The following is a 24,054-nucleotide window of genomic DNA, read 5'->3' on the forward strand; positions in this document are numbered from 1 at the left end:
ATTAATCGAAAATTACTATTTAAGCAAAATAATCGAAATAATCGATCAAACACGTGCCTCTTAACTGGAATGCTGATTGAGTGCGACTGATTTCACGAGCTTCAGTCTCCATCTAGTGGACATTAAGTTAAAGACAGAGGGAAATCTGTAGGCTATGCACTCTTTGAACGCGCATTCGTCAGCCGTCCTTTAAGAACTGCAGGTCTGCAGCTCCTCAAAGTTCAACACTTTTCCCTAGGCGGGCTATTGCGATCCAAAATAGCCATGCTTTGGGCTCTATTGGATCGGACAAGAAATTGCATGAGCAAAACGTAGTTTGCCATTTCATTTCATGAATAACTTTCATTAATGAACTGGTACAATATCATTGAAACCGAAAAAGAACGAATAATGAGAGCACACAATTAAAATTTGACAACGATGGTTTATTTTAACAGGCATTTTAATACATCCAGTTTCCAGGACAGGCAAATATATTAGTACCATTTATTTATTTACATTACAACTTTAAGAGCAATGACAGAGATATCTTATGTTACACGCCTATTTAAAATGACAAGAGTTTCCCCCCATAGAGTTCAACAGTGAGGATACAGCATCCGCAGAGTTTCTGTGAAAGGAACAGTCTTGAGCAGAGGAGTCCTTGTGGGCACCGGTAGCAAACTTGGAGTCACACATGATGTTGGCCTGGGAAATACATAACTGTAGTCAGGTGTGAGATGAGGAGGAGTGTTTTTGTGGGGAGACGCTGCTGATTTAGCCATGATGCTGTCAATGCTGAACGAACACTTATGGGTCTTGGGCTCGGGCCTTTGCTGGATTTCAGGAGTTTCGTGGACTTTAATGTTGAGAGTCTGATACTGGAAATATGGAGGGGGCACCATAATGCCATCCGGCACTGGCAAATATCCAATAGGATTAGCCTGGGCTGGCATCGGCCCAGAAACGCAGTAAGGTCGCCCATATGCTCGATAACTTAACGTTGGGTGGTAGAGCACCAGGTTGTCTTTGGTGAACTCGGGCTGGTTCCGCTTGAATCTTTTTCTTCTGCGCAAAAAGCTGCCGTTGTCAAACATGTCCTCAGACGCAGGGTCCAAGGACCAGTAGTTCCCTTTCCCCGGGTTTCCAGGTTCTCGCGGGATCTTAATGAAGCAATCGTTGAGTGACAAGTTGTGTCTAATAGAGTTCTGCCACGCAGGGAACTTCTCCTTGTAGTAGGGAAACTTGTTGCTGATGAAGTCGCAAATGCCGCTGAGAGTGAGTTTCTTCATCGGGCTCTGGAGGATGGCCATGGTTATGAGGGCGATGTATGAATACGGAGGTTTGACGGCGTTGGTTTGCTTTGGAGCGGACGTGGTGGAGAAGCTGCTCTCGCTCTCTCCTGAAGACTCGGACCCGGAGTGATCCCCCTCCGCGGGGTCCCTGCAAGGCATGATGAAATACTCTCGGTCGCTGTCACTGTGGTCCCCTCCAACGACGTTCATTTCATCGTCTTCAAACGAGACGGGGGTACGCTGCACTTCTTCGTAATCCCGCGTAAGGGTCATGGTTGGAGACCCCAAATCATGTGCTGCACGCGACTTGTGGTTGGTGAATGTTGTGTTCGGTTTGCAGAACTCATGGAAATGAGGGCTATTTATGAGAGGCCACACGCATTCTGTCTTTGGTCCGCCGATGGTCAGACCAATAGGAGTGGAGTGTCACCACAGGGATTCAGGACAGGCAGGCAGGTGTGGGGGACTTTGACCTGCTAACAATTCGCATATGAGAGGTGGATCCTAAACATCTCATTAGAGCATCTGTATGGGCACTACTTGCAGCCTACTGTAGGCTATACAGCAACAAAATGTATTAGCCATATTTGATAATATTAATTACTCTGATATAGGATCAGCTTTTATAAGAGACATTTTTATCCTTATAGGTAGGCTAATATTAAAAACCACGTATCCACAAGTATAAATTGATACAATACGCTTACAAAAAAAGGATGTCTAAAACGCATGTCAATAAAGCCTACATATTTAGAAAGAAACTTATAGGCTATGTTACTATTTTCTAAAATTTCACATGTAAAAAATAAACTAAATAACGCAATAGCTATAGGCTTTTTGTGATGTTATTAGGTTGTGGGTAGCCTATTTTACATGACAACTAAATGCTTTTCTTAATAGTTATGCCTTGCTGGCTTTGTGTTTAAACTTTGATATAGGCCTAATGTTTAAAATAAAATCATTTCGTTTTTATTTTAATAGCTAGCAGGCCTAACATACAGTTGAACCACACATGCTTTTTAAGCCCATTTAAAACATCAAAAAATAAAAGAAATTTAGCTTAACTGTAATTGTGTATTATAGGCTACAGATGTTTTCATCGTTGTTTTTTATCCCCCCAAAAAAGCGTCACGTCATTGAACCTTTTATCACGAAAACTGCTCGTAATTTGATCTTTTAGGATTCCTCTCTAATTCAGAAGCAGGTTCGCGCAGTGGGAGCTGGGATGTGTGATGGTGAATTTTCACACCACGCCTAACTACCGGTTTAAAGAATTATTTTTTTTCTCGATACCCCCTGGGTTTCGTTTGGTTTGTCACCTCAAGATACCCGCAGGTGGTGTGACCATGAAAATGGCCGTGGCCAGGCTCCCCGCATTGAACGAAGAATGCCGGTAAACGAGCCTATCAACATCAGAATCGAAAAGGAAACGGCGCAGCTTTAGCCTACAGGCCAGGAGCGAGTTTTATTGGAGGGCATGAATGAGCGCAGCAATCCTCAAAGCAAACCTTCTTGTGCGCGGATATGTGTTAAAACTGTTCACAGTCATCTCAATTGCAAATGAAAGGCTTGGAGCCCACCGTTCACTTCCTCAGCTGTGGATGGTGTGGAAGTGGATGCATGTAAATGTATGAGCGCTTGAAAGTTGTGTAAACGAACTATTTACAGCACTCATTATAATAGACTGATCTTATAGTGTTAACTTTGTATTGAACATTAAGGATAACACAAAGCTAGAAACAAGATTAAGCAAATCATTCAGAGTGTGATAAATTGTATTCAAATATTCTTATTGCAGTTACTTCCACATCACTAAATTATGTTCTAATAACATATTAGAGCAACATAAATTAGTGAAGTAATGTATCTATGGCATATTTTGTGAACATGTTTCATCTAACACTACATTCAACGTATACATTAAAAGTTAATTTATCATCTTTTGTTTAGTTATCATAATGAATGTTCTACTGGAGACACTCGACAAAAAGTAAACGCAGCCAACCAATTTCCCCAATGTTTTTTTAAATAGTCATTTTTCGCCTCATTACAGAAAGTGTTAAGTGGGTGCTTGTAAAGGTGGTTCTCGCGCTTAAAAAAGGACACAAATTTAACACGTAAGCCAAGTAACTCAAGACTACATTTATTTTACTGGTTGATGTTATTTTACACTTTACACTGTGAAAAAGTCAAGGTAAAATGATTAGTAATTGATCACCCATATGAACTGTTTAAATAATGGCATAGTCTTAAAATAAAGACTATTGGTTTTTCTCACTAGTTCCAAAATATAACGCATTTTCAGACAAAATGATCATGTAAATGTCAAATCAATTACAATGCGTTTAAGATGACAGTGATTTTTACTGTTTTGAAATGCGGCATAGAGATGCTTAAAGGATTTTTAGTACACGTTCTTCACGTTTAAGTGAAATAAGTGTCAGATTTAAACACTTTTGTCATTTAAAACATTATGGAGCATGACAAGCACCTATTAAGCTGTTGCAGGATTTGTCCCTGTGGGTTGCAAACAGAAACAGCTGCATTTTCAGTGATTTCACAGATGTCTTGTGAGATAGAGGTTGTTTTTGTTGTATGGTTTATATACCATGGCCTGGTAGATTGTGTACAATTTCAGTCAGGCACTTCAGTCTTTACTTGACACGGCTGCAATGAACTCTTCCTTAAGAATCTCGCCATCAAGGTTGCGACCTGAAGTAAGAAGAGAGTAAATGTTACATTTTTGTATGATTTAAAAAAAAAAACGTAATACGAACAAAACAGGCAGATTAATCATTTGGCATTTGCCAAAGATTTCTATAAAATGCATTCTATCCTAAAGGGATAGTTCACCCAAAAATGAAAATTAGTCCATGATTTACTCACCCTCAAGTCATCCTAGGTGTATATTACATTCTTCTTTCAGACGAACACAATCAAGCTCATATTAAATGTATAAGTATTAATATAAATATCACAAGTTATATTAAAAAATCTCCTGGCTCTTCCAAGCTTTATAATGGCAGTTTCTGTTTTGAAGTCCATAAAAGGGCATCTATCCATCATAAAAGTAATCCACACCCGTGAACGTGTGTACGACATTTAGCAGAAGATTACAGTTTGTAAAGTTTTAAACATGGATATTTTTCTTACACAAACAAGTGGCTTCAGAAGGCCTTTATTAACCCCCTGAAGCCTATGGAGCACTTTTATGATGGATGCATGCACTTTTATGGACTTTCATTGCCATTATAAAACTTGGAAGAGCCACAAGATTTTTTAATATAACTCTGAATGTATTTGTCTGAAAGGATGACTTGAGGGTAGGCAAATCAAGATCTAATTAAATTTTTGGGGTGAACTAACACTTTGATATCAGGAAACACTTGCAGACGGTCTGATCTCACCTATGAAGACGAGTCGGTTGAGTCTCGGCTCGTGATCTGCCCAGAACTCTGGAGTCTCTTCCAGCTCATAAAGCTCATGGACCCCCTGCAACATCACCTTTTTCTGTTTTTGCTGGATGGAGAAGATCCCCTGCCACAACACACATAATTTACACTGAGAACAGTTTTTATTAATATTAATAGTGCTTGTACATGTACATGATGTATTGGTTTTATATTAAGGCGATACTTCTTCTTCTTACAAGTCTGATTATTTGACATTGTGGTGCATGAAACAATAAACAGAGATGACTATCCTCACCTTTAACCGGATAACTGTCATTGCCAATCCTGCTTTGTTCTTAAACATCTTCTCCCATAGGAGATTCTACAAAACAACAACAACAAAAAATAAAACATTTTCAATTTCTCTAATTTTTAAAAACATTTTGTAAAGGTGTAAATATTTAATAAAAAAACGATTTTATATGCTTCCATATGCTATATTTGTACCTGAATGAATATATTTAAGGGGTCTTCTGATACACTGCCAGGTACTTCAAATGTTATAGTCAGCATACTCTGAAATAAAGCAAATATGTATCCCAAACATTAAACATTTGTCTGCAATTTCATGACCAAATTTGAAGGGAGCATCACAAACATTTTCAAACGAGTCAAGTGAAATGACAAATGTCCTGTTCACTTTCACTCAAGTGTGGAGTTGGTAAGACTATTGTTGAAAAAAAGACTGCAGTAAAAACAAAGTTTTAAACAAAAAAAATTTTAAAACAAGTTTTCTATTTGATTTGATTTTAAAATTCATTTCTCATAAATTTCATTCCTCCAGTCTTCAGTGTCACATGATCCTTCAGAAATCATTCTAATATGCTGATCCACTAATTATTGTCATCAGTGCTAAAAAAAAAGTTATGCCGTGATGCATTTTTTAATGAATGGAAAGTTTAAAAGAACAGCATTTATTTGAAATAGAAATCTTTTGTAACATTATAAATGTCTTAACAGTCACTTTTGATCAATTTAATGCATCCTTGCTGAATAAAAGTTTTCATTTATTTAAAAAAAAAAGTTGGAATGGTAGTGTAAGAATACTGCTTTTGTTGTGCTACCAAGGGGATTTAATTCCACAAAAGGCAACACAATCAGCATTAGATTTGAATCATTTCTGTTTTTACACCTAAACATTTCTAATAAAGTCTTTAAACAGCATCAGTACAACACTTTAATGAATTCCCCCTTGTGTTAAACACTTGCACTGCTTTCTGCTGTAGTTCTCCGAGGCGTTACATGGGCCCTTTGCAGATACTTAAACCATTGTTTGTCTGTGCTAAAAGTTACACACTTCCTTTTTTCCTTTGGAATAACAAGAGAAAACAGGACTCTCATTTACATGAAAAGAGCAGTGAAGCTTGGCTCTGAGGGGGGAGGGTGGGACAGACAGGGTGGATGCGGGAAAGTGACCCATCTAATAATAAGAGCTCCTATGGAGAATTTGGTTCAAGGATCGGAGGAAGCTGACAACATTTAACATTAAATGAAGCTCATAGTTTAAACACACCCTAAGGGGATCCTTGTAGAAAGAGAAGCTGGGTTATTTTTTTCCTCAAAAGTGAAAAATATTCAATACACAGATTCAAAATGTCATAAAACATTTCATCTTCACCTTGTCTAGATGTGGCTGGCTTGTTTTTACCAGCTGCAGCATTTCAGCTAATCTGCAGAACACAAGATTTCAAGACATTTAAATGTAAAAACAAGTACAGTGATTGATGTCAAATACCTTCAATAAACATACAACACCCTCTTACATACCCAAATGCATCAGACAGATGTACAGTCTTAGCTAAAACCTCTCAAAGGGTCTGACTACACTGACGGCCCCTAATCCTGGTGCTGGTGTGATGCGGAGGAGCTTTTGGGTTTAATAACAGTAAGATTGAGCTTAATACAGAAAGAAAGAAGAAGAAAGCGCGCAAGGGAGCGGGAGAGTGGGCTCTGACCCCTCGGGGAGGGCAAACGTTGCACTGTGGATTATTCGTCGGGCTGGGAGTACCACACAGCAGACCAGAGGGGGGTCATCCCAGACAAGCAGCCTGTGCTCAGGGGGGCAAATGGGCCACAGTCAGGACTGAAAGGCAGTCTGTGTGGAAGTGCTTCTGTACCTTTACTGCAGACACCGGCTATAATCCTCTGCAGCTGGGCCAAGCCATTCACATTTACTCTGTCTTACTGTAATTACTCTTAAAAAGGGCGTTTCATTTTTGTGTAAGTCATCAACATTAGCATGAGCTAATGGAGTGTTTGATCTTCGTCGGATGCACAAAATCCTCTGGGAAAAAAATACTGGTGAACAGAATCGCCGCTATACTTAAAGGTACATCAAGTGTTGCAATTGTTGCAAGTATTCTTCAAAAAACACTTACCTTGTGCCATCTTTGGTATCAAAAGAATGTAAATCTAATACTTGAGACAGATCAACCCTATGAGAAAGGAAAACACACAACTTGTATTTATATAAAAATACTTTGTCTGTCTTTGATGTTATTGATAGATAAGAATATAATCAGTGCCTTAAATGATAAGACGAGCCTAAATGCTGGAAAATAGCTTTATTCATAGGTCAATTTATGAAATTGATTGAACATAGACTAAGTTCAAGTTTGAGTAAGAGTAAGAATAAGAGTAAGAGTATTTTTTAATAAATTAATTTTATTCAGCAAGGATGCAACAAATTGATTAAAAATGACAGTAACCAGCAAATGTTTACTCTGTTACAAAAAATGCTATTTTAAATAACTGCAATTTCTTTACAATTTCTATTCGAAGATTTTGTTCCAAAAAAATATTAAACAGCGAACTGTTTTCAACATAATAAGAAATGTTTCTTAAGCAGCCAATCAACATATTAGAATGATTTCTGAAGGATCATGTGACACTGAAGACTAGGGTAATGATGCTGATAATTTAGCTTTGCCAACATGGGATACATTACATTTTAAAATAAATTAAAATAGAAAATACATATTTTAAATTGTAATAATATTTTTAAATATGACTGTTTTTAATGTCATTTTCATCCAATAAATGCAGCATTGGTGAACATAAGAGCTTTCAAAAACTTAAAAAACGAATGCCTGACTTTTTTGTTCTTTTGTACATCACAGAAAGAAGGTTTGATATGGCTTAAAAGCATGGTACAATATACACAGCATTTTTTACCATGGATCAGAATAAAGTGCATGTTTTGTGTTGGTGGTTTCTGCTTATATCCTCACCTGGATTTTTGCGTCTCCAGAATCTTTACGAGCCCATTTATTGATCTATAATGAAAAATACAGTGCACATGTAAAACAAACTCAAAGACAGTTATCAAGTTAAAGGGGTGATGAATCGAGAAATCAACTTTCCCTTGAGCTTTTGGTATATAAAAGGTCATGGTAATATAAGATTATTAAGTGTCAGAGCTGAAAAATTAATTGTTAGTCAAAGAAAAGCTTTTATAGACACCAGGCTCAGCAAACAGTCCTGTGCTTCATTTTTACGTCATCGTGTGACGAAACACCGCCTCTACCACGCGCCTAATTCAGTAGCCCCGCCCACCGACTCATGGAGCTGTTCGGCTCGAAGTGCTAGGTCAACAACATTAAACATGCCGAGGAAGATAGCAATATATTGCGCTATTCCTGGTTGTGGAAGAACACAGTCGCTGCATAAGCTTCCTTCTGATCCTAATAGTAGGAATGAGTGGTTGAACTTTATCTTTAATGAAGTTCCAGCTCACGTGGGGAAGACAGTGGTGTTCACTTCCGTTCACTGCGGGTCGTTTGTAAACAAATCTTTGGTCAATGCTGGATTTGGATCCGACAGGAATGGTGCAACACACTTATGTGAGTAAAACGTGTTTTTATATGCAATAGTATTGCATTGTTATAGATCGTTTTGCTTATGTGTACATGTCTAACAGAGCATACCTTTAGTACGCTGGACTCAGACAAGTATGAGCCAGGGCTACCAAAGCCCAGCAGGCTGATGAATCTCATTATATTCTGTTCTTGATGTGTGCTATTCTCTCTCTCTCTCTCTCTCTCTCTCTCTCTCTCTCTCTCGAGTTGGCATCTGAAGGGCGGTGCGCGCACACGTGTGTGTATGTGCGTGCGGTTCGCGCTTATATCGTCCGATCTTGCGGGCTATGTGTAATATAAAAATAATAGTACAATCAATCATGGGTCGATGAGAAATAAATCATCGTGTTTGTTTGATAAAGACGTTTACGAGCCCTGTGGTCGAGAGAATCATTCCGGTTGATGATTCTCCCTTAATCTCTCCTCTCTCATGTGAACTGACAGGGGAGCTGAAGCTGATTAAATATGCAAATCTTATCCAATCCTAGGGCGTTTACTTCCAAGTCTCCAGTGTGGCACGCCCATCAAAACCAGTGTAGAAAATAGACTATTACTTATTAGTTATGATGTTTTTGAATATAAAAACCACATGAACATCATTAGTTGACCTCAGACAACAGTATAAAAAAAGAAAAAAAGCCAGTTCATGACGCCTTTAACATTACAGCTAGATTAGTATATTTTCGAAGTATTTGATATCATTACAATGCTATGGTGTCATGTTTTTGGTTGCCAGGATGTGGCTCATAAAGGTGTTTCTTAAAGTCAAATGAGTAAACCCTCAATATTTTAAGATATTTTGGTACCTAGGTAAGTACCTCCTTAAAAGTAAATTTAAGATTTTTTGCCCATTTTATTGTCCACCATGAAAAAAAAAATCATAAGAAATATGTTTAAAAGTAAAAAGTTCCAAATTGCAAAGTTTAAAACTTTGTGTTAGGGGGTTCAAATTTCCAACCCCTAATAAAAGTGATATGCCTAAGGAAGCATCACTTATTATAAATAAAAATGTTAATGTATTCACCTCAATACATATGTGACATAATAAAGGCAGACACAAGAATCTATTAAATTTACATGCACTGGCAGTCAAAAGTTTGGAATAATAAAGTTTTTTTTTTTTTTAAAGTAATCTCTTATATTCATTAATACAGCATTTGTTTGATCAAAAACATAGTATTAAAAACAATAAGTAGTAAAAACTATTTTTAAAGTATTATTAAAATTTGTTAATTCTGTATTTTCAGCATCATTATTTTAGTCTTCAGTGTCCCATGATCCTAGATATGATGATTTGGAGCTTAAGATTTTTTTTTACAGTAGTGATACTTAGTGAATATTTTAGTGGAAACCGTGATACCCTACCATGTAAAAGTGTGGGGTAATATCTTAAAAAAGGAAAGAAAAAAAGACCAACTGAAAAAATAGAAAAGAATACCCCTTCACCCCAACCAACAATGATGCATTAATTTAAAGTGATAGTAAAGACATTATATAATGTATAATGTTACAAAATATTTTTATTTAAAATAAAGGCTGTTTTTTGTGGTTGTTAGTTTTCTATTAATAAAAAAACCCCTCAAAAATATCAGTTTCTAAAAAACTTTTTTCAACATTGATAATAATAATAATTGAGCACCTATAATAACTGAGAACTAAACCAGTATTAGAGTCATTTCTGAAGGAGACCGGAGTAATGATGCTGAAAAATCATATTAAAATAGAAATGTATTTTAAAATGTAATAATATTTCATAATACAGTTTTTTTCCCTGTATTTTAATTAAATAAATCCAGTCTTATTAACACTAATAATTTAATAACACTTTTAAACGCAATCTTAAGCAAACCTCAAAATGAATATCCATTTTTGGATACAGTGCATTATAATGTTGTGATGCCCAAATTCACTTGTAGCATTTAAAATGACAGATTTTGGTTGTCAGTATTTTGTTTTTAATTATTTAAACAAAATAATAGTATAACATTTCAATATCACTTTAAATATCTTTTAATATTCACAGCCAGAATTTTAATATCAGTACACCCCTAATAAGAACATACAGGAATATAAAGGTTGACAGCTCTCACCTCACTGTATCTCTGAGCTGCACCAGTTCAGTCTCATTCACTAGATCGGTCTTATTGATGATGGTCAGATCAGCAAGAGCTATCTGCCTAAAAAAAAGAGAGCAGAATTCAGCACCATTCACAATCACCTGACAAATGCTGCCCATCTTTCCTAAATGTGTATGCGACAAAGGCAGGCGACACCTCAGAGGGTCGCATATGGATTATTCGTCATAAAAAACAAATTGCTTCTATGTGCATCTACAGTTGCTGTACGCAAGTATGTGTGATTACAGTCGTATAATACATCAATAGAACAATACAGTACGAGAACAACTTGTCCCATTCTCTCTCTCTTTTGTCACTCTCTTTATTGCTCGTGTTCAATGTCCCACTCTCCCTTTGTATCTAAATGTGTGTGTGTAAGTGTGTAAACACTCTTTGTTGCTTTTCATCCATCCCCCTGCCTGTTGTTGAGACGTGTGTGGGTGGCATGGTTCGTGCCATACTCAAAAGGCGCCACCATTTTGTGTGGTAGGAAAACATAAACAGAGAGCAGAAGCGTTTTTTTATGGCCTCTGACACTTGTGAGCATTCCGACATGCTTCCGAACCCCAACAAAAACACCCCGGACGCCAGCAGGTGAGGTGGAGGGAGCTGGGCAGGGAATCGGATATGTTTTTGCACAAACATTAGCACCAGCTGTAATGTTTAATAGAGATAACAGTCATAAATAGTATTTTGAAAGACCACACAAGAGATGCTCATAAAAATCTGGGCGTGACTGGGGGAAAATGGTTTCTGGATTCTTATAGAACTGCATGATGCGTAATGATTTATTTATTGTAATGATGAACATTTTTCTTCGAACATCATATTTATACTGTATATACTGTATAAAAGATTTGCTAATTTAGCTCGTTTATGTCATTACATTGTTTGGAGCATAATAATTCTTTCTGATAACATATATTTTAATTCATATTTTATGCCATGTCCTCCACCAGGACTCAATTACTAAGAAAATGAAAAGACACTATAGGTGGAAAAACATCAGCCAATTAATTAAATTTTTTATCCAAACTTTGTATAAAGATGATTCTTAACTATGTTATGAAAGATATAATAGAATGATTTGATGTACTACTTTACTCCAATACAAGTGTAAACATGGACATAAATGGGTATATATTCTACACAATGTATCTACATTGCATCTAATTTGCACAATAATTCCCAGGGCAACATGCAATAAAAAAGTGCAATAATGGTAATAATAATGTGGCAACATTTTCATTAGAATATCTCGTATATAATAGGAATATTGATATATATGTTGTGTCTCCCAAAATGCCTCATAAAAAGCCATGGTGTCCTTTACAGAGGATGTATAAAAAAAAAAAAAAAAATTGATGTCCTGTTTAATAACAGAAATGTATATTCTGTATTTTCTGAGATGTTTATTCACAAATGTTACAAAAATGAGTATATTTCCAGTATTTATTATACTGTCCATGTCCAGAAAGGTAATAAAAATATAATTAAAATATAGGACTAAAAATATGATTTGTTAGTCCATATGTGTCATCAGTTAGTTCATTAGAATCTCTTGAAGCATCGAAAATACATTTTGGTCCAAAAATCACAAAAACTACGACTTTATTCAGCATTGTCATAGCATTCTCTTCTATGTTTGTTTTCAATCCTCAAATAAAGGTTAAAACGGTCTTGAATCAGCGTATTGATTCAGATCGCCAACGTCACGTGATTTCAGCAGTTTGACACGCGATCCAAATCATGCTGAATAAAGTAGTAGTTTTGGTTATTTTTGGACCAAAATGTATTTTCGATGCTTCAAGAGATTCTAATTAACCCACTGATGTCACATATGGACTAACAAATCATATTTTTAGTCCTATATTTTAATTATGTTTTTATTACCTTTCTGGACATGGACAGTATGTGCATACACTTCCATACGCTCTCTGACTAAAAATAAAATATCTTAAACTGTGTTCCGAAGATGAACAGAATAACATTAGGGTGTGGAACAACATTAGGGTGAGTCTTTAATGACATAAATTTCATTTTTGGGTGAACTAACCCTTTAAGAGTGCTAAATTCGGTCATTCAGTCAATGCGAGCCATTTTTTAAAGACCAAGGTGAGAGAATTGTCATGGTTAAAGCTCCAAACATTTGGTATATCTGAGAAGCCCTTTAAAAATGTTATATGTATGGTCTCAGAGAATTTCACTAAACTATAATGTCCTCTACAGAGGACAAAAGTCTATGGCTGGGTCTCAGGAGGATATTAATGAATCAAATAGGGTTTTACCTGGCAGCTTCATTGATAAGACCCTCTGGCTTTTCTTCTGTTAGATGCTACAAGACAAATAGGCCATGAAAGAATGATTACATACACATACAAAACAACTATTACAACAACAAACCTTCTTAAATCGTACAAGTTTTAGCATAAATACATTATATTTTGATTATATTTCAGTGATGCACAACATCAACACCTTATTAGTTCTCAGCTGAATATCATTTTATATCATTTAAATTATATAACTTATTTAATAACATTTTTAAATGTCATCTTTATCAAGTTTAAAGATGAATATCCATTTTCATAGGGCACATCATAATGCTGTGATGTCTAAATTCACCTGTCCTGTAGCATTTAAAACTACTTATTTTAGCCAGATAAATTAATAAAGCTAAATAAATATATAATAATAATCAGCCAGAATTGTAAAAATGGTACATCTCTATTATACTGTATTTATCATTAAAAAAAAGTACAAACATAAATGGTTTGTTACACATAAAGACTAATGTATTTTCATGGAATGATTACCAAGGTAAAATTGCATTGGCTTATTGCTTTTAGAAAGTAAATTATATTGTATGTTATGCCAATGTGCAATACACTTTAGACTGTAAAAAATTATATGATTGATAAGTTATGGCAGCATGTGTTGTTTTTTATTTTTACATTGCTTTAACTCATGAAAATGAAATAAAGCAATTATATATATATATATATATATATATATATATATATATATATATATATATATATATATATATATACTGTAATTTAAGTTGAAATGACTTAATATCCGAGTTGATTATACTTAATTTAAGCAGCAACAGTTTTCTTTTTTTATATAGATAGAAAAAAGCTGAAACTTTGTCATTAATGATCTAATAGAACAATAAGAGATTTAATGCCTAATTAGGTTCTGTATACTTTAACACTTCTGTTCTGTACAGCTTCTTTCCTGACAATCTGTCTTTAACATCAGAGCCAAAGAGCAAACTGACAAGTTTGCGATTGAAAGATCAAAACTCACTAAAAGAAATCCAATTTCCAGGATATTGAAAACAATCCCATTTATTTCATTCTACGTGTTGCCAGTCGTCTCTGCTGACTGGAGGGAGGGATGTCTCATTGTCTGTGTTCAATATGTAATAACATTGAGCTCTGGGAACGAGACAAGCCTCATCATCTGTCTGCACAAATTTCAAAACGACTGGCAGAGATCAAGGAAAACAAGGGTACCTGATGGGCATGTGTCTACAAGTCAAACCCTGAGAGAAGACACTTCACCTGAGCCCCCCCCCCCCCCCCCCCCCCCCCCACCCCGACACACACACACACCCTAAAGTATCTCTTATACGGATGAATATATCAAGTGACAATGAAAAAGCAGGACAAAGGGTGACAGCCCTATTAGAGTGATTTGCCTTGATATCCATCATTTCTTTGGTTTCTATCAAGCCCTCCCCTGTCTTCACCTCAACAGGCGCTCGCAGCACCCCAGAGGGCCGCTGCGCTGAGAGGTGCCACCTCTGCAATAAAAATACTGACTTGCAAAGACTGACACCACTAAATAGCAGCCTATTATCCAGGTGTCAGTTCCACTGTCCTGCTCCCGGCCTGAAGTGTGAAGAGGAACGGCAAGGGGGGAGATATTTCAGTGGGATCCGATACTTGAAGATTAATATCAAATACATGTTTTTTTGTATTGAGAGCAAGTAAACATATTTTTTTTAAGTAAGACCATTTGAAGTAAAGAGATAATAAACTGTATAAATGTATTATACAATAATACATTTAGCCTGCTTTGCTCAATAATACTCAATAAATATAACAATAAACAGACAGAATATTAAAAATGGTACATCCCTATTATATTTATTTTCTTATACACAAAAGTACAAACATAAAATGTTTTTAAGTCTTCAAATAAAGCAATAAAGCTTGATGTATTTTCATGGACTGATTATGACCTCTTTAACCAAGGTAACATTTAATTGAATGGCTTACTGCTTTTAAAATGTAAAATGTTATGCCAATTTGCCAATGTCCAATAAATAGTTAACTTTATAGATAATATTAATCAGAACAAATCATTATTAACAGGTTAGTTTACCCAAAAAGACATAAAAAATGATGTAATCATTTACTCGCCCTCATAACGTTCCAAACCCATAAGACTTTTGTTCATCTTCGAAACACAAATTAAGATATTTTTAATGTAATCTGAGAGCTTTCTGTCCCTGCATTGGCAGCTATGCAACTACCCCTTTGACGCTTAAAAAAGTTAATTAAAACTTAATTAAAAAAAAATCCATTTGAATTGAACAGTTGAGTCCAAATGTTCTGAGGAGACGTGATCGCTTTATATAATCAACAGATTAAATTTAGCATTTTATTCAGATATAAACACTGATCAGCGAACATAAAAGCTCAACCAAAACTGCTTGATACACAAGAATGAACTTCATTGGTTCTTGCAGGTCAACGGAAAATGCTTCAGCTTGTGTTAATCATAACTGATTTGCGAGTTGATGAATGTTTAAATGTGAATAAAAGCCTAAATTCAATCTGTTCATCATAAAAAGCAATTGTCTCTTTAGAAAATTTTGACTAAACCGCTAAATTCATATGGATTATTTTTACGATCTCTTTATGCACTTTTTGAAGCGTCAAAGTGGTAGTTGTGTGGATTGTCAAAGGAGGGACGGAAATCTCTCACATTTAGTTAAAAATATCTTCATTTTTGTTCCAAAGATGAACTAAAGTCTAACGGGTTTGGAACGACATGAGGGTGAGTAATTAATGACAGAAATTACATTTTGACCTATCCCTTTAAAAGGTAAAATAGTTCACTAGCGTCAGCTTTATATGGTTGCCAACAACACAAGTTGATGCATATAATTAATGTCTGCATCAATTCAAAATGTGTGTTACTAAGAATAATACAAACAAATAAACTTAAAATATCAGTTCACAGAAGTAGTTTAGCATGTGGATTAGCAATTTACCTGCATTGCATGCTTAGCATCTATAACCGTTACAATACCTATGTGGAAGAAGAGGAAACAATATTATATTGACAGGCACACCATTAATGACTTCATCTGAGGCAGCATTTATTCGTTTGGGATCTTACCATCCAGGTAGACGTCACTCCCTAATTCTGCATCAACCCAGAACATGGAGGCAACAGCTCCTGGTTTGGAAAACATGAATAAATAGATAAATCAATTAACCCACATATAAACTCACATTAATTATATATATATATAAAAGCTCTTATTATTTTACTATTCACTGTAAATATACAACGGAAAATCCCATAATTCTAAAATATTGAAAAATGTTGTTTAATGGTACTAAGCTTTAAAAGGTGTGGCAAAAAATATGATTTGTTATATTCTATGCTTTATTTTAGCATAGGTTTTGCATGTTTTTATCAAGTTATTGAACACTTTCTTGCCTTGAAACACAACTTTAACGGGTTGTGGGTGTAGGTATGCACTTTAAAATGCATAACAAAATTTTATGGATGGCTTAAAAAATTTCAAATACAAGGTAAATTTGATTTGTTTCCATGTTTTCCAACTTTTTCTGTAAAAGTTATTTCACAGTTTCATGTTACAATTTGAGGCCATCTTGTACACATAATGGAGTTTTGTCAAAACGTCAAGGTAGAATAAGAAAGCACTATAAATATTTGATAGAAGTGTAATGAAGGCAATGTTCTTGAAAGACATCAGAAACATAACCCATTCAGCCCACAAGCATCTTCTGTCGAAGGGGAGGGGCTTATCCCCCTGAGGCCCACAGGAGTGACAGGCCTGTCTCAGCCAATGACAGTGCAGAGCAGTGAAGAGGGGCTTGTGTCTGAGCTCTGAGGGTCCTGTACGCCACTGGCCCTTGACATCTGTCACTCATGTACACAGTCTGGCTGCAGAGATGCTGACCCTTCCTGCATTTCCATTGATCTCGGTTTCACTCTCAATTGCTTTATAGAGCTTTTTGCAATGCATGAGTAAAATCCCTATTCACAAAGATGTCTAAATTGTCTTGCAAAGTAAAACAATGTTACATTTAAAAGCTAAATGCTAGTGGTGGTTAAGACAATGTGGGTTGCCTGTACTAAGGAACTCTTTACAATTTAACTTAATTAAATCTAAGCCATAAAATATTGCATAATCTAACAACATGTAACATATAGAAATTTCCCATTCAAATGCTAACAGATGACATTTGATCAAGCTGGCCAGTGGATGCATTAGCTAGCATAACAAGGAGATTTGCTTCGTTACAAAGAAGTTTCTGATGGTGCACATGAAATACCTGGATCTGCCAATCCGGTTGTCTCTAGGAGGATGTAGTCAAACTTTCCTTTCTTCTCCATTAGATTTTCAATAGCTTTTAAACCATTGTCTCTGTAAAAACAATGGGTGAAATTGTATTAGCTGACATAGTTTAATATATGCAAGTATATACTACCATTCAATAGTTTGCAAATAGTAAATATCGTTACATACATACAACTTTCTACTTGAATATATTGCAAAATGCTTCAGTGTCACATGATCCTTCAGATATCTTTCTAATATGTCAATTTGATGCTCATGTAACATTTCTTATTATTTATGCTAAAAAATATTATCTATGTTGAAAACAGTTGACAATTTTCCCCGTGATTGATTGCCGAATAGAAAGTTCAGTAGAACAGCATTTATTTTTTGCGACATTATATTACACAGCAGTAGTTTTATAAGGTTTTCATAATGATTGGTAATTAGAACCAGTATTATGGTTGAATTCTATGTACGATTTTTGTTGGATTGGATTCAATAAAATTCATAAAAAAATAAAAATAAAAATAAAAAACACTATGAAAAAAACTAAATCAGGTAAAAACAGTAAACTTTTAATATTAATATACTTCTCACACACTAAAACAAAAATAAACATGAATTTAAAAAATAACTGTATAACAACAATTTGTTAATTTTATAAATAGCATTGTAACTATTTTTTATAATTTGTTATGTAAATGTTATTTGTGTGTGTGTATTTTCATGATGCTCAATCAGTAGAAGCTTGCTAGCATTACCAAAATCATGCGTTCGATTCACAGCAATATTAACATTCTTGAACTGATTAACAACTTGAACTGATAAAAATGTAATCATCAATGCAGCGTACATTTCTTTGGGGTAATGTCAATTTAAACACCTTCCGAGGGGTAGTTGAGAAACTGACAAAGTTTTATTATGGGTCTGTCTGTGTAGCTGCGGTTAACCACGAAATTCACAAACACAAAAAAACCCTGCAAACACCAAAATCGTCCAAAATTTTTACACGCAAAATAAATAAAACTCTTGCAGGCATTTTATGAACCTAAATGAGAAAGTCACAAAATTAACAAGTATATTCAAATGCTCAATTTTGTGTTGTGGGTCAAACTGACCTGCAAACGAATCAAACTAACCAAGTAGTTACAACAAGGCCAGCAGTTATTTTGTCACTGGAATGTAATGGGCAAGCGGAAATAGTGGGTTTACATTTAATCCATCTTAAAAGTCTAACAATAGTTATGTAGTGCAGATGAAACTATATTTATTCTTAACACAACTACAGGTAACACACACACACACACACACACACACATTATATATATATATATATATATATATATATATATATACACTTTATAGACACAGTATTGGAATTGCCGTACTTTACAGAGCAGCACAGGCAGCCGTTCCTCAGCTCCAACCACTCCTCGTACAGCTCTCCCTCTTGACTCACAGCAAGAGACTTCTCCAGAGCACTGCCTGCAGGAAAACACAGCACAGATTCAACCTGTGCAAAGCAGCCTGACATTATCTGTGAAATCTGATCTGATATTCATCTGTGAAAGGATCTATCCAATGGAACTCTCTCACTGCTGAGATAAAGACTCTTACTACACTGTCTACTTTAAAAACAACTTACAAAACCCTAGCTTGTTCAGCAACAACAGTGTGACCATGTGTGATCACATGTCATAAAAAGTAATTTCCTTTGTTTGTAGTCAATTTATTGTTTCTCTCTTTTTCGTTTACATCTAGTGTAATATCTTAATACAAAAAGCCATTCTAGAGACAAGTGTTGCCAATTTGCCTTTGGATATAAACACTATGATACTGGCATGGGATTGCTTAAAGACAATCTATGTTTATTCTAGCTGTCCCTATTAAATAACAAATAAATAAATTACAATCTCTGGGCTGGCTGGCAATCTTGTCATCTATCTTTGCACTTTTGATGAGAATGTTCATGAATATGATTCAAATTACCAAAAATGTGTCAAAATATTGATGGAACATCCAAAGAGATAAACATGTTAAAGAGACAAAGGGTGCGTCTCAATCAGCTCCCTAGTTCAGTAGTCAGGGCACTGATCAGGACATAAGTCAATGGGCTGACTCCGTGATCAGTGCCCTGACTACTGAACTAGGGAGCTGGTTACCAACATTCTGTCTTTTGTGCTCAGCAAGAAAGTAACTCATACAGATTTGGAAAAACTGGAGGGTGAGTAATTGCAAAAAAAAATATATATTTTTGGGTGAACATCCCCTTTAAGGTCCTACTACTCTATAGACCCTTTTCATATTTCGGGCTTTCTCAGAGCGGAAGTCGTCATAGTTGGGTTAACTTTATAGCAGTGAATGGGAGATTACATTAAATATATTTTGTGTGTCCCCATTTTCTCAAATAGCAAAAGAAAAACGCAAAAACAGTGATTTCACAACTTTCAAAAAGAGGGAAAAAAAAGAGTGAGATTGATAACGGCTGTGAAAAGAGAGAAATTTTATTTTTACCATCACTCCCAAAGACCTGTTTTAAAAACTCCCTCACAGCAGCGGTAAGTTGTTTATTGTAATTTGATGCAAAAGTAATATCATACAAACTATTAGTGTTATAAATGTATACAATAAAAAAAAAAAAAAAATAAAAAAAAACAGTCTGTGAAAAGGGTCCATTGTACTGATTGAGGAATTAGGGAATAAATTTGCTGCCCTCTTCTGGTCATGATAGTGAAAGATCCAGAGGGACTGTCAGGACCACAATCTAGCCATAATATCAAAGTTAGAGGTCTTTTGATCACTTATTGATTTGCTCATTTTATAACTTACCTTCACCAAATTCATTAAGAATAACAGCTATTCTTTTATTATGTTGCTCTGTTAATATGTAGTTCAAAAGCGTTGTCTTCCCCGCACCTGCATAAGAAACAGAGAAATAAAGTTAAGTCACGGGGAGTAAAATTATAGCTTCTTCTATTTAAGGATATAATAAACTATAAGTGCATATTTTACTTTAATACTATAGATGAATCATATTTTTAAGTAAACAAAAAAAGAGTGTATGCTTTATCTAGGTACTGTCACAGCTTAAAAGCTGACCCAAGTATCCAGTGATGATGGTAACAGGAATCTGAGCAGTTGGTCCAGTGGGCTTCTCCTTGATGGGAACTAACTCCGGACATTCATCATCCTCCTCCATTACTGAGATCTTTTGAACTAAAAAGAAACACAAATTGGTGTTCAGATTAAATGGGTTACATGCATATGATAGAACATTCATTCTTTAGAGATAAGACTACTCAGGATAGGTCGAACATAAATCAGATTTATATTAGATTTCACCATGTTTGACAGATCAGAACGCTGATTTTAGAGTCACATGTGCTGTCATTTTGGCTGTCAATACAGTACGGTTTGGTACTACTAGACCTCTACAAGCGTCATGCATTCATTTCGAAGCTTATAACACAAATGAAAGACAACTTACACTTTACGAAACACAAGCTGTTAGATGAAGTATTCCTTTAAAACGTGACTTGGAGACTGAGATCTGTCGTCCAGTTTGTTATAAAAAACGCAATATTTTTGGGGGCGATATGGTGGTGTGTCAGTAATCACGGTCCGTCCTGCGCATTGACTAGCAGTGAGAGTTCCTATTAAACATGGGTTGAATGATGTTAACATAATATTCAAACAATTTAATAAAACAAATCATGAATTTAAATATGGTGACAATTAACACAAAATATATATACGGTTTTTTATAAAGATCAGAGTAGCTGATAGCAAAACATGCACAATCCAGTAGCCTACAGCATTTTTCTTAAATTTATGGAAAATATACGTTGATAAATAACCCATCCCAGCAGTCAACAGCTTTTTAAAAAAATATTATTTGAATATATCGATGTTTATTTAATGCTTATTGAAACCCCCTTATTGAAAAAATGGTCTGAATTTGCTTGGCAACTGAAATAAAATAAGTTGAAGTAGCCTACTAAAATTACTAAAACTAACATTGAAATAAAAATAAAAACAAAGAAAAACTATACAAATAGAAATGACAAAAGCACATTTTAAACTAAAATCAAAATGAGAAAAAAGAAAGAAAAAAAGAAGCCAATTTAAAGACAAATTATGTATGATTTTTGGATTAAAATATCCAAAAAACAATAGAACAATATATTGTGTTGATGTGTGTGTATTATCCCAAAAGTTTCTATTGACATTTGATGCTATTGACAGACGATGCAATGACACTGCGGGCTGTGTTACTGGTTAAAACTGCAGATTTATCTAGATTTAAACATTGTTGGAAACATTTGGGATAATACACAAATCAACAAAATATATAAAAAATAATTTAGTGTTTTGTTGTTATTGTTGTTTTTGTTTGTGGATATTTTAATGCAAAAATCTAACATTGGCTACAGTAAAAAGTAGCCTGTTGCAGCGCCATTCGCAGTCGGCAGGGGTCGCAGCTGTGCTATTTTCAGGAACTTTTTTTGACCAAGTGTTTGGATGCAGACTACACTTAAACCTCAGATACTACAATTACTTGTATAATTAATATAAAGTAGACTAAAGGTATATTAATCATATTCTATTAAAGATATTTTATTTTAAAAAAATTAAATTATGAAAAGATCTATCCATTATTAGCCTATTTGTTCACGTAAACCGGCACTTGTGTTTATAATGTCCTGCTTTCTGTCGTCACCCATTTAAACCCATTTGTTTATAAAGCACACCCACCCTTAATCTTCATAACATCGTTTAGTAGTCTATTCTCTCTCTCTCTCTCTCCTCTCTCTCTCTCTCTCCTCTTCTCTCTCTCTCTCTCTCTCTCTCTCTCTCTCCTCTCTCTCTCTCTCTCTCTCTCTCTCTCTTTCTCTCTCTCTCTCTCTCTCTCTCTCTCTCTCTCTCTCTCTCTCTCTCTCTCTCTCTCGCTCTCTCAAATCCACTCTGTTTGGGTTGAAGTTAAAATGCGGAAGTTTCCGCCCAGCAAAGCCACTGATACCGCGAAGATGAGGTTTGCGATGCCATCAGCGATCATCCCCGCTCCGTCCTGCGCTCCGCGGCTCTGCGTGGACTGATATCAGACTCGCATGGCTTCTCTGCCAGCGTCAGAGCGGAGAGCATTCGCTCTCAAAATCAACAGGTAATGTTCATTTCCTTTGGCTGGACCTCATAGCGCGTGCACTGACTGATCCCCAGGGAGCTGAGCTGACCTTTGGAGCTGTCTGTCTGTCTATCTGCAGTCAGTGTAACTAATTCTACAGGGAGTTTGGGTGAATTCCGGAACAGGCAGCTACACGTTTGGTATAAGATACAAGTCTGACACCATTAGAGTTGATAGACTTGTGAGTCTTACAATACCAGTTATTGGTGTGATATTAAAGATAAGTTAATAAGTTACAGCGTTCAACAGTGTAGGCTAATTTAATGTTTTGTTTAGTATGGAAATCTCATACTCAAGGTTCTCCTTTTAAAAAGGACAATTTTCAATGTTTTTTAGATTATAAAATGTTCTTCACACTAAGAAAATATGGTTCACTGAAAGGTTATTTTGGAAACCCAAAATGGTTCTCTATGCAAACCCCCTTTTGGAACTTTTTTGTATCAAATGAGTTTTGAACTGCAGTATTAATAGCACCTGTCACTTTCAGTATGGAGATACATTCTGTGCTGTAAAAGTTATACTGAACTGAAGTTCATATGCCTTCCACATACCCCTTCAGGCTAAAAGAAAAAAGTACGAATGAAAGAAAGAATACCGGAAAGCATTTCAGAGCAATTTTTTATTCATTTCCGTGTAATTCTAAAATTGGAGCTCCTGTCTATTTGGTCATTTCCTCCAAGAGCCCCCTTTTCTCATCTGCTTATTACAGGTCAGGATTGACCGCTTTTAGGTTTCATGTTAAAGTGGAAGTTTGTATTGTTCCTGTTTTATCGCACAACAGGTGGGGAGGAAATGAATTTAAGGACATAGTGGAAGAAGGGAGTCCGGTATTAAAACAAAGGGAACAAAGGGCTCATATGGGTAATGATCCGTATTCTGTCTTGTGAGTTTGTCACAGAGGCACACAAAGGTTCATTCATAGCACAACTGTCATATGCCACACTCCATGTGTTTCTGCTGATTATGGGAATCATGCAGCGGAGTCAATCCTTATGCATTTGTGTATTAATAAGCTGATTCATTTTGAGTAGGTTTCTGTTCCATAGTGGTTAAAGCATAGTGATTAAGGCTTTGGACTGGTAACACGCAAGTGCCTGCTATCTCTACACTGTGTGTTTGTTTTGTATTTTTTTAAATGACAAATGTATCTTTCTCAGTATACATGCCCAAGCACTCAACAGATATATCCTTGATTATATTTAGAATTGGACATTAATAGATTGTAGTGGTTATGCACGATACAGTAAATCAGTTCCATATTGGTTATTGGCTGAGATTAGAGATTTATTTTGTTATTTATTGGGATTGGATATTTAGTTGTGCAGCTCATTATTTTTGCATTTAGATTTTGCATTATTTACCTTATCTAACAGTAAATTTAAATTAATCTTTGCACTAATAATTTAATAAAAGTGTTAAATGCAATCTTTAGCAAATATTAAAATGAATATCCATTATTTTTAATAATCTGATTCATACATTCAACGCACTTTGTTGAGTGATTGTAGATTTTAGTGTTTTTATTATTATTATTTATTTAGACAAAATATATA

General features: G+C 35.3%; 3 protein-coding genes across 3 annotated transcripts in view; 1 reads left to right on the forward strand and 2 right to left on the reverse strand.

Moving 5' to 3' along the window:
• Positions 1 to 404: 404 nt before the first annotated feature.
• On the reverse strand, positions 405 to 1,742 carry foxd5 (forkhead box D5). Its single transcript, XM_067412606.1, has one exon. It carries the CDS (start codon positions 1,545 to 1,547, stop codon positions 579 to 581), a length of 969 nt encoding a protein of 322 aa, XP_067268707.1. The 5' UTR covers positions 1,548 to 1,742; the 3' UTR covers positions 405 to 578.
• A 1,654-nt stretch (positions 1,743 to 3,396) lies between these two features.
• Positions 3,397 to 22,475, reverse strand: cbwd (COBW domain containing). The gene is made up of 17 exons (XM_067413589.1): positions 22,340 to 22,475; positions 20,807 to 20,972; positions 20,419 to 20,535; positions 20,149 to 20,235; positions 18,708 to 18,804; positions 17,312 to 17,403; positions 16,122 to 16,181; positions 15,994 to 16,031; positions 12,989 to 13,035; positions 10,674 to 10,760; positions 7,957 to 8,001; positions 7,105 to 7,161; positions 6,345 to 6,396; positions 5,174 to 5,242; positions 4,983 to 5,048; positions 4,682 to 4,811; positions 3,397 to 3,986 (listed from the first exon to the last, which is right to left on the reverse strand). Exons 3-17 carry the CDS (start codon positions 20,516 to 20,518, stop codon positions 3,922 to 3,924), a joined length of 1,092 nt encoding a protein of 363 aa, XP_067269690.1. The 5' UTR covers positions 20,519 to 20,535; positions 20,807 to 20,972; positions 22,340 to 22,475; the 3' UTR covers positions 3,397 to 3,921.
• dock8 (dedicator of cytokinesis 8) overlaps positions 22,290 to 24,054 on the forward strand; it is a 62,944-nt gene continuing 61,179 nt past the window's right edge. Inside the window, exon 1 of the mRNA XM_067413583.1 lies at positions 22,290 to 22,480. Within this exon, the coding sequence (XP_067269684.1) occupies positions 22,428 to 22,480 (53 nt within the window). The 5' untranslated portion in view covers positions 22,290 to 22,427. The remainder of the gene's footprint in view (positions 22,481 to 24,054) is intronic.

The sequence above is a fragment of the Pseudorasbora parva genome, chromosome 13, assembly GCF_024679245.1.
Source record: "Pseudorasbora parva isolate DD20220531a chromosome 13, ASM2467924v1, whole genome shotgun sequence".
In the NCBI taxonomy this organism is placed as follows: domain Eukaryota; kingdom Metazoa; phylum Chordata; class Actinopteri; order Cypriniformes; family Gobionidae; genus Pseudorasbora; species Pseudorasbora parva.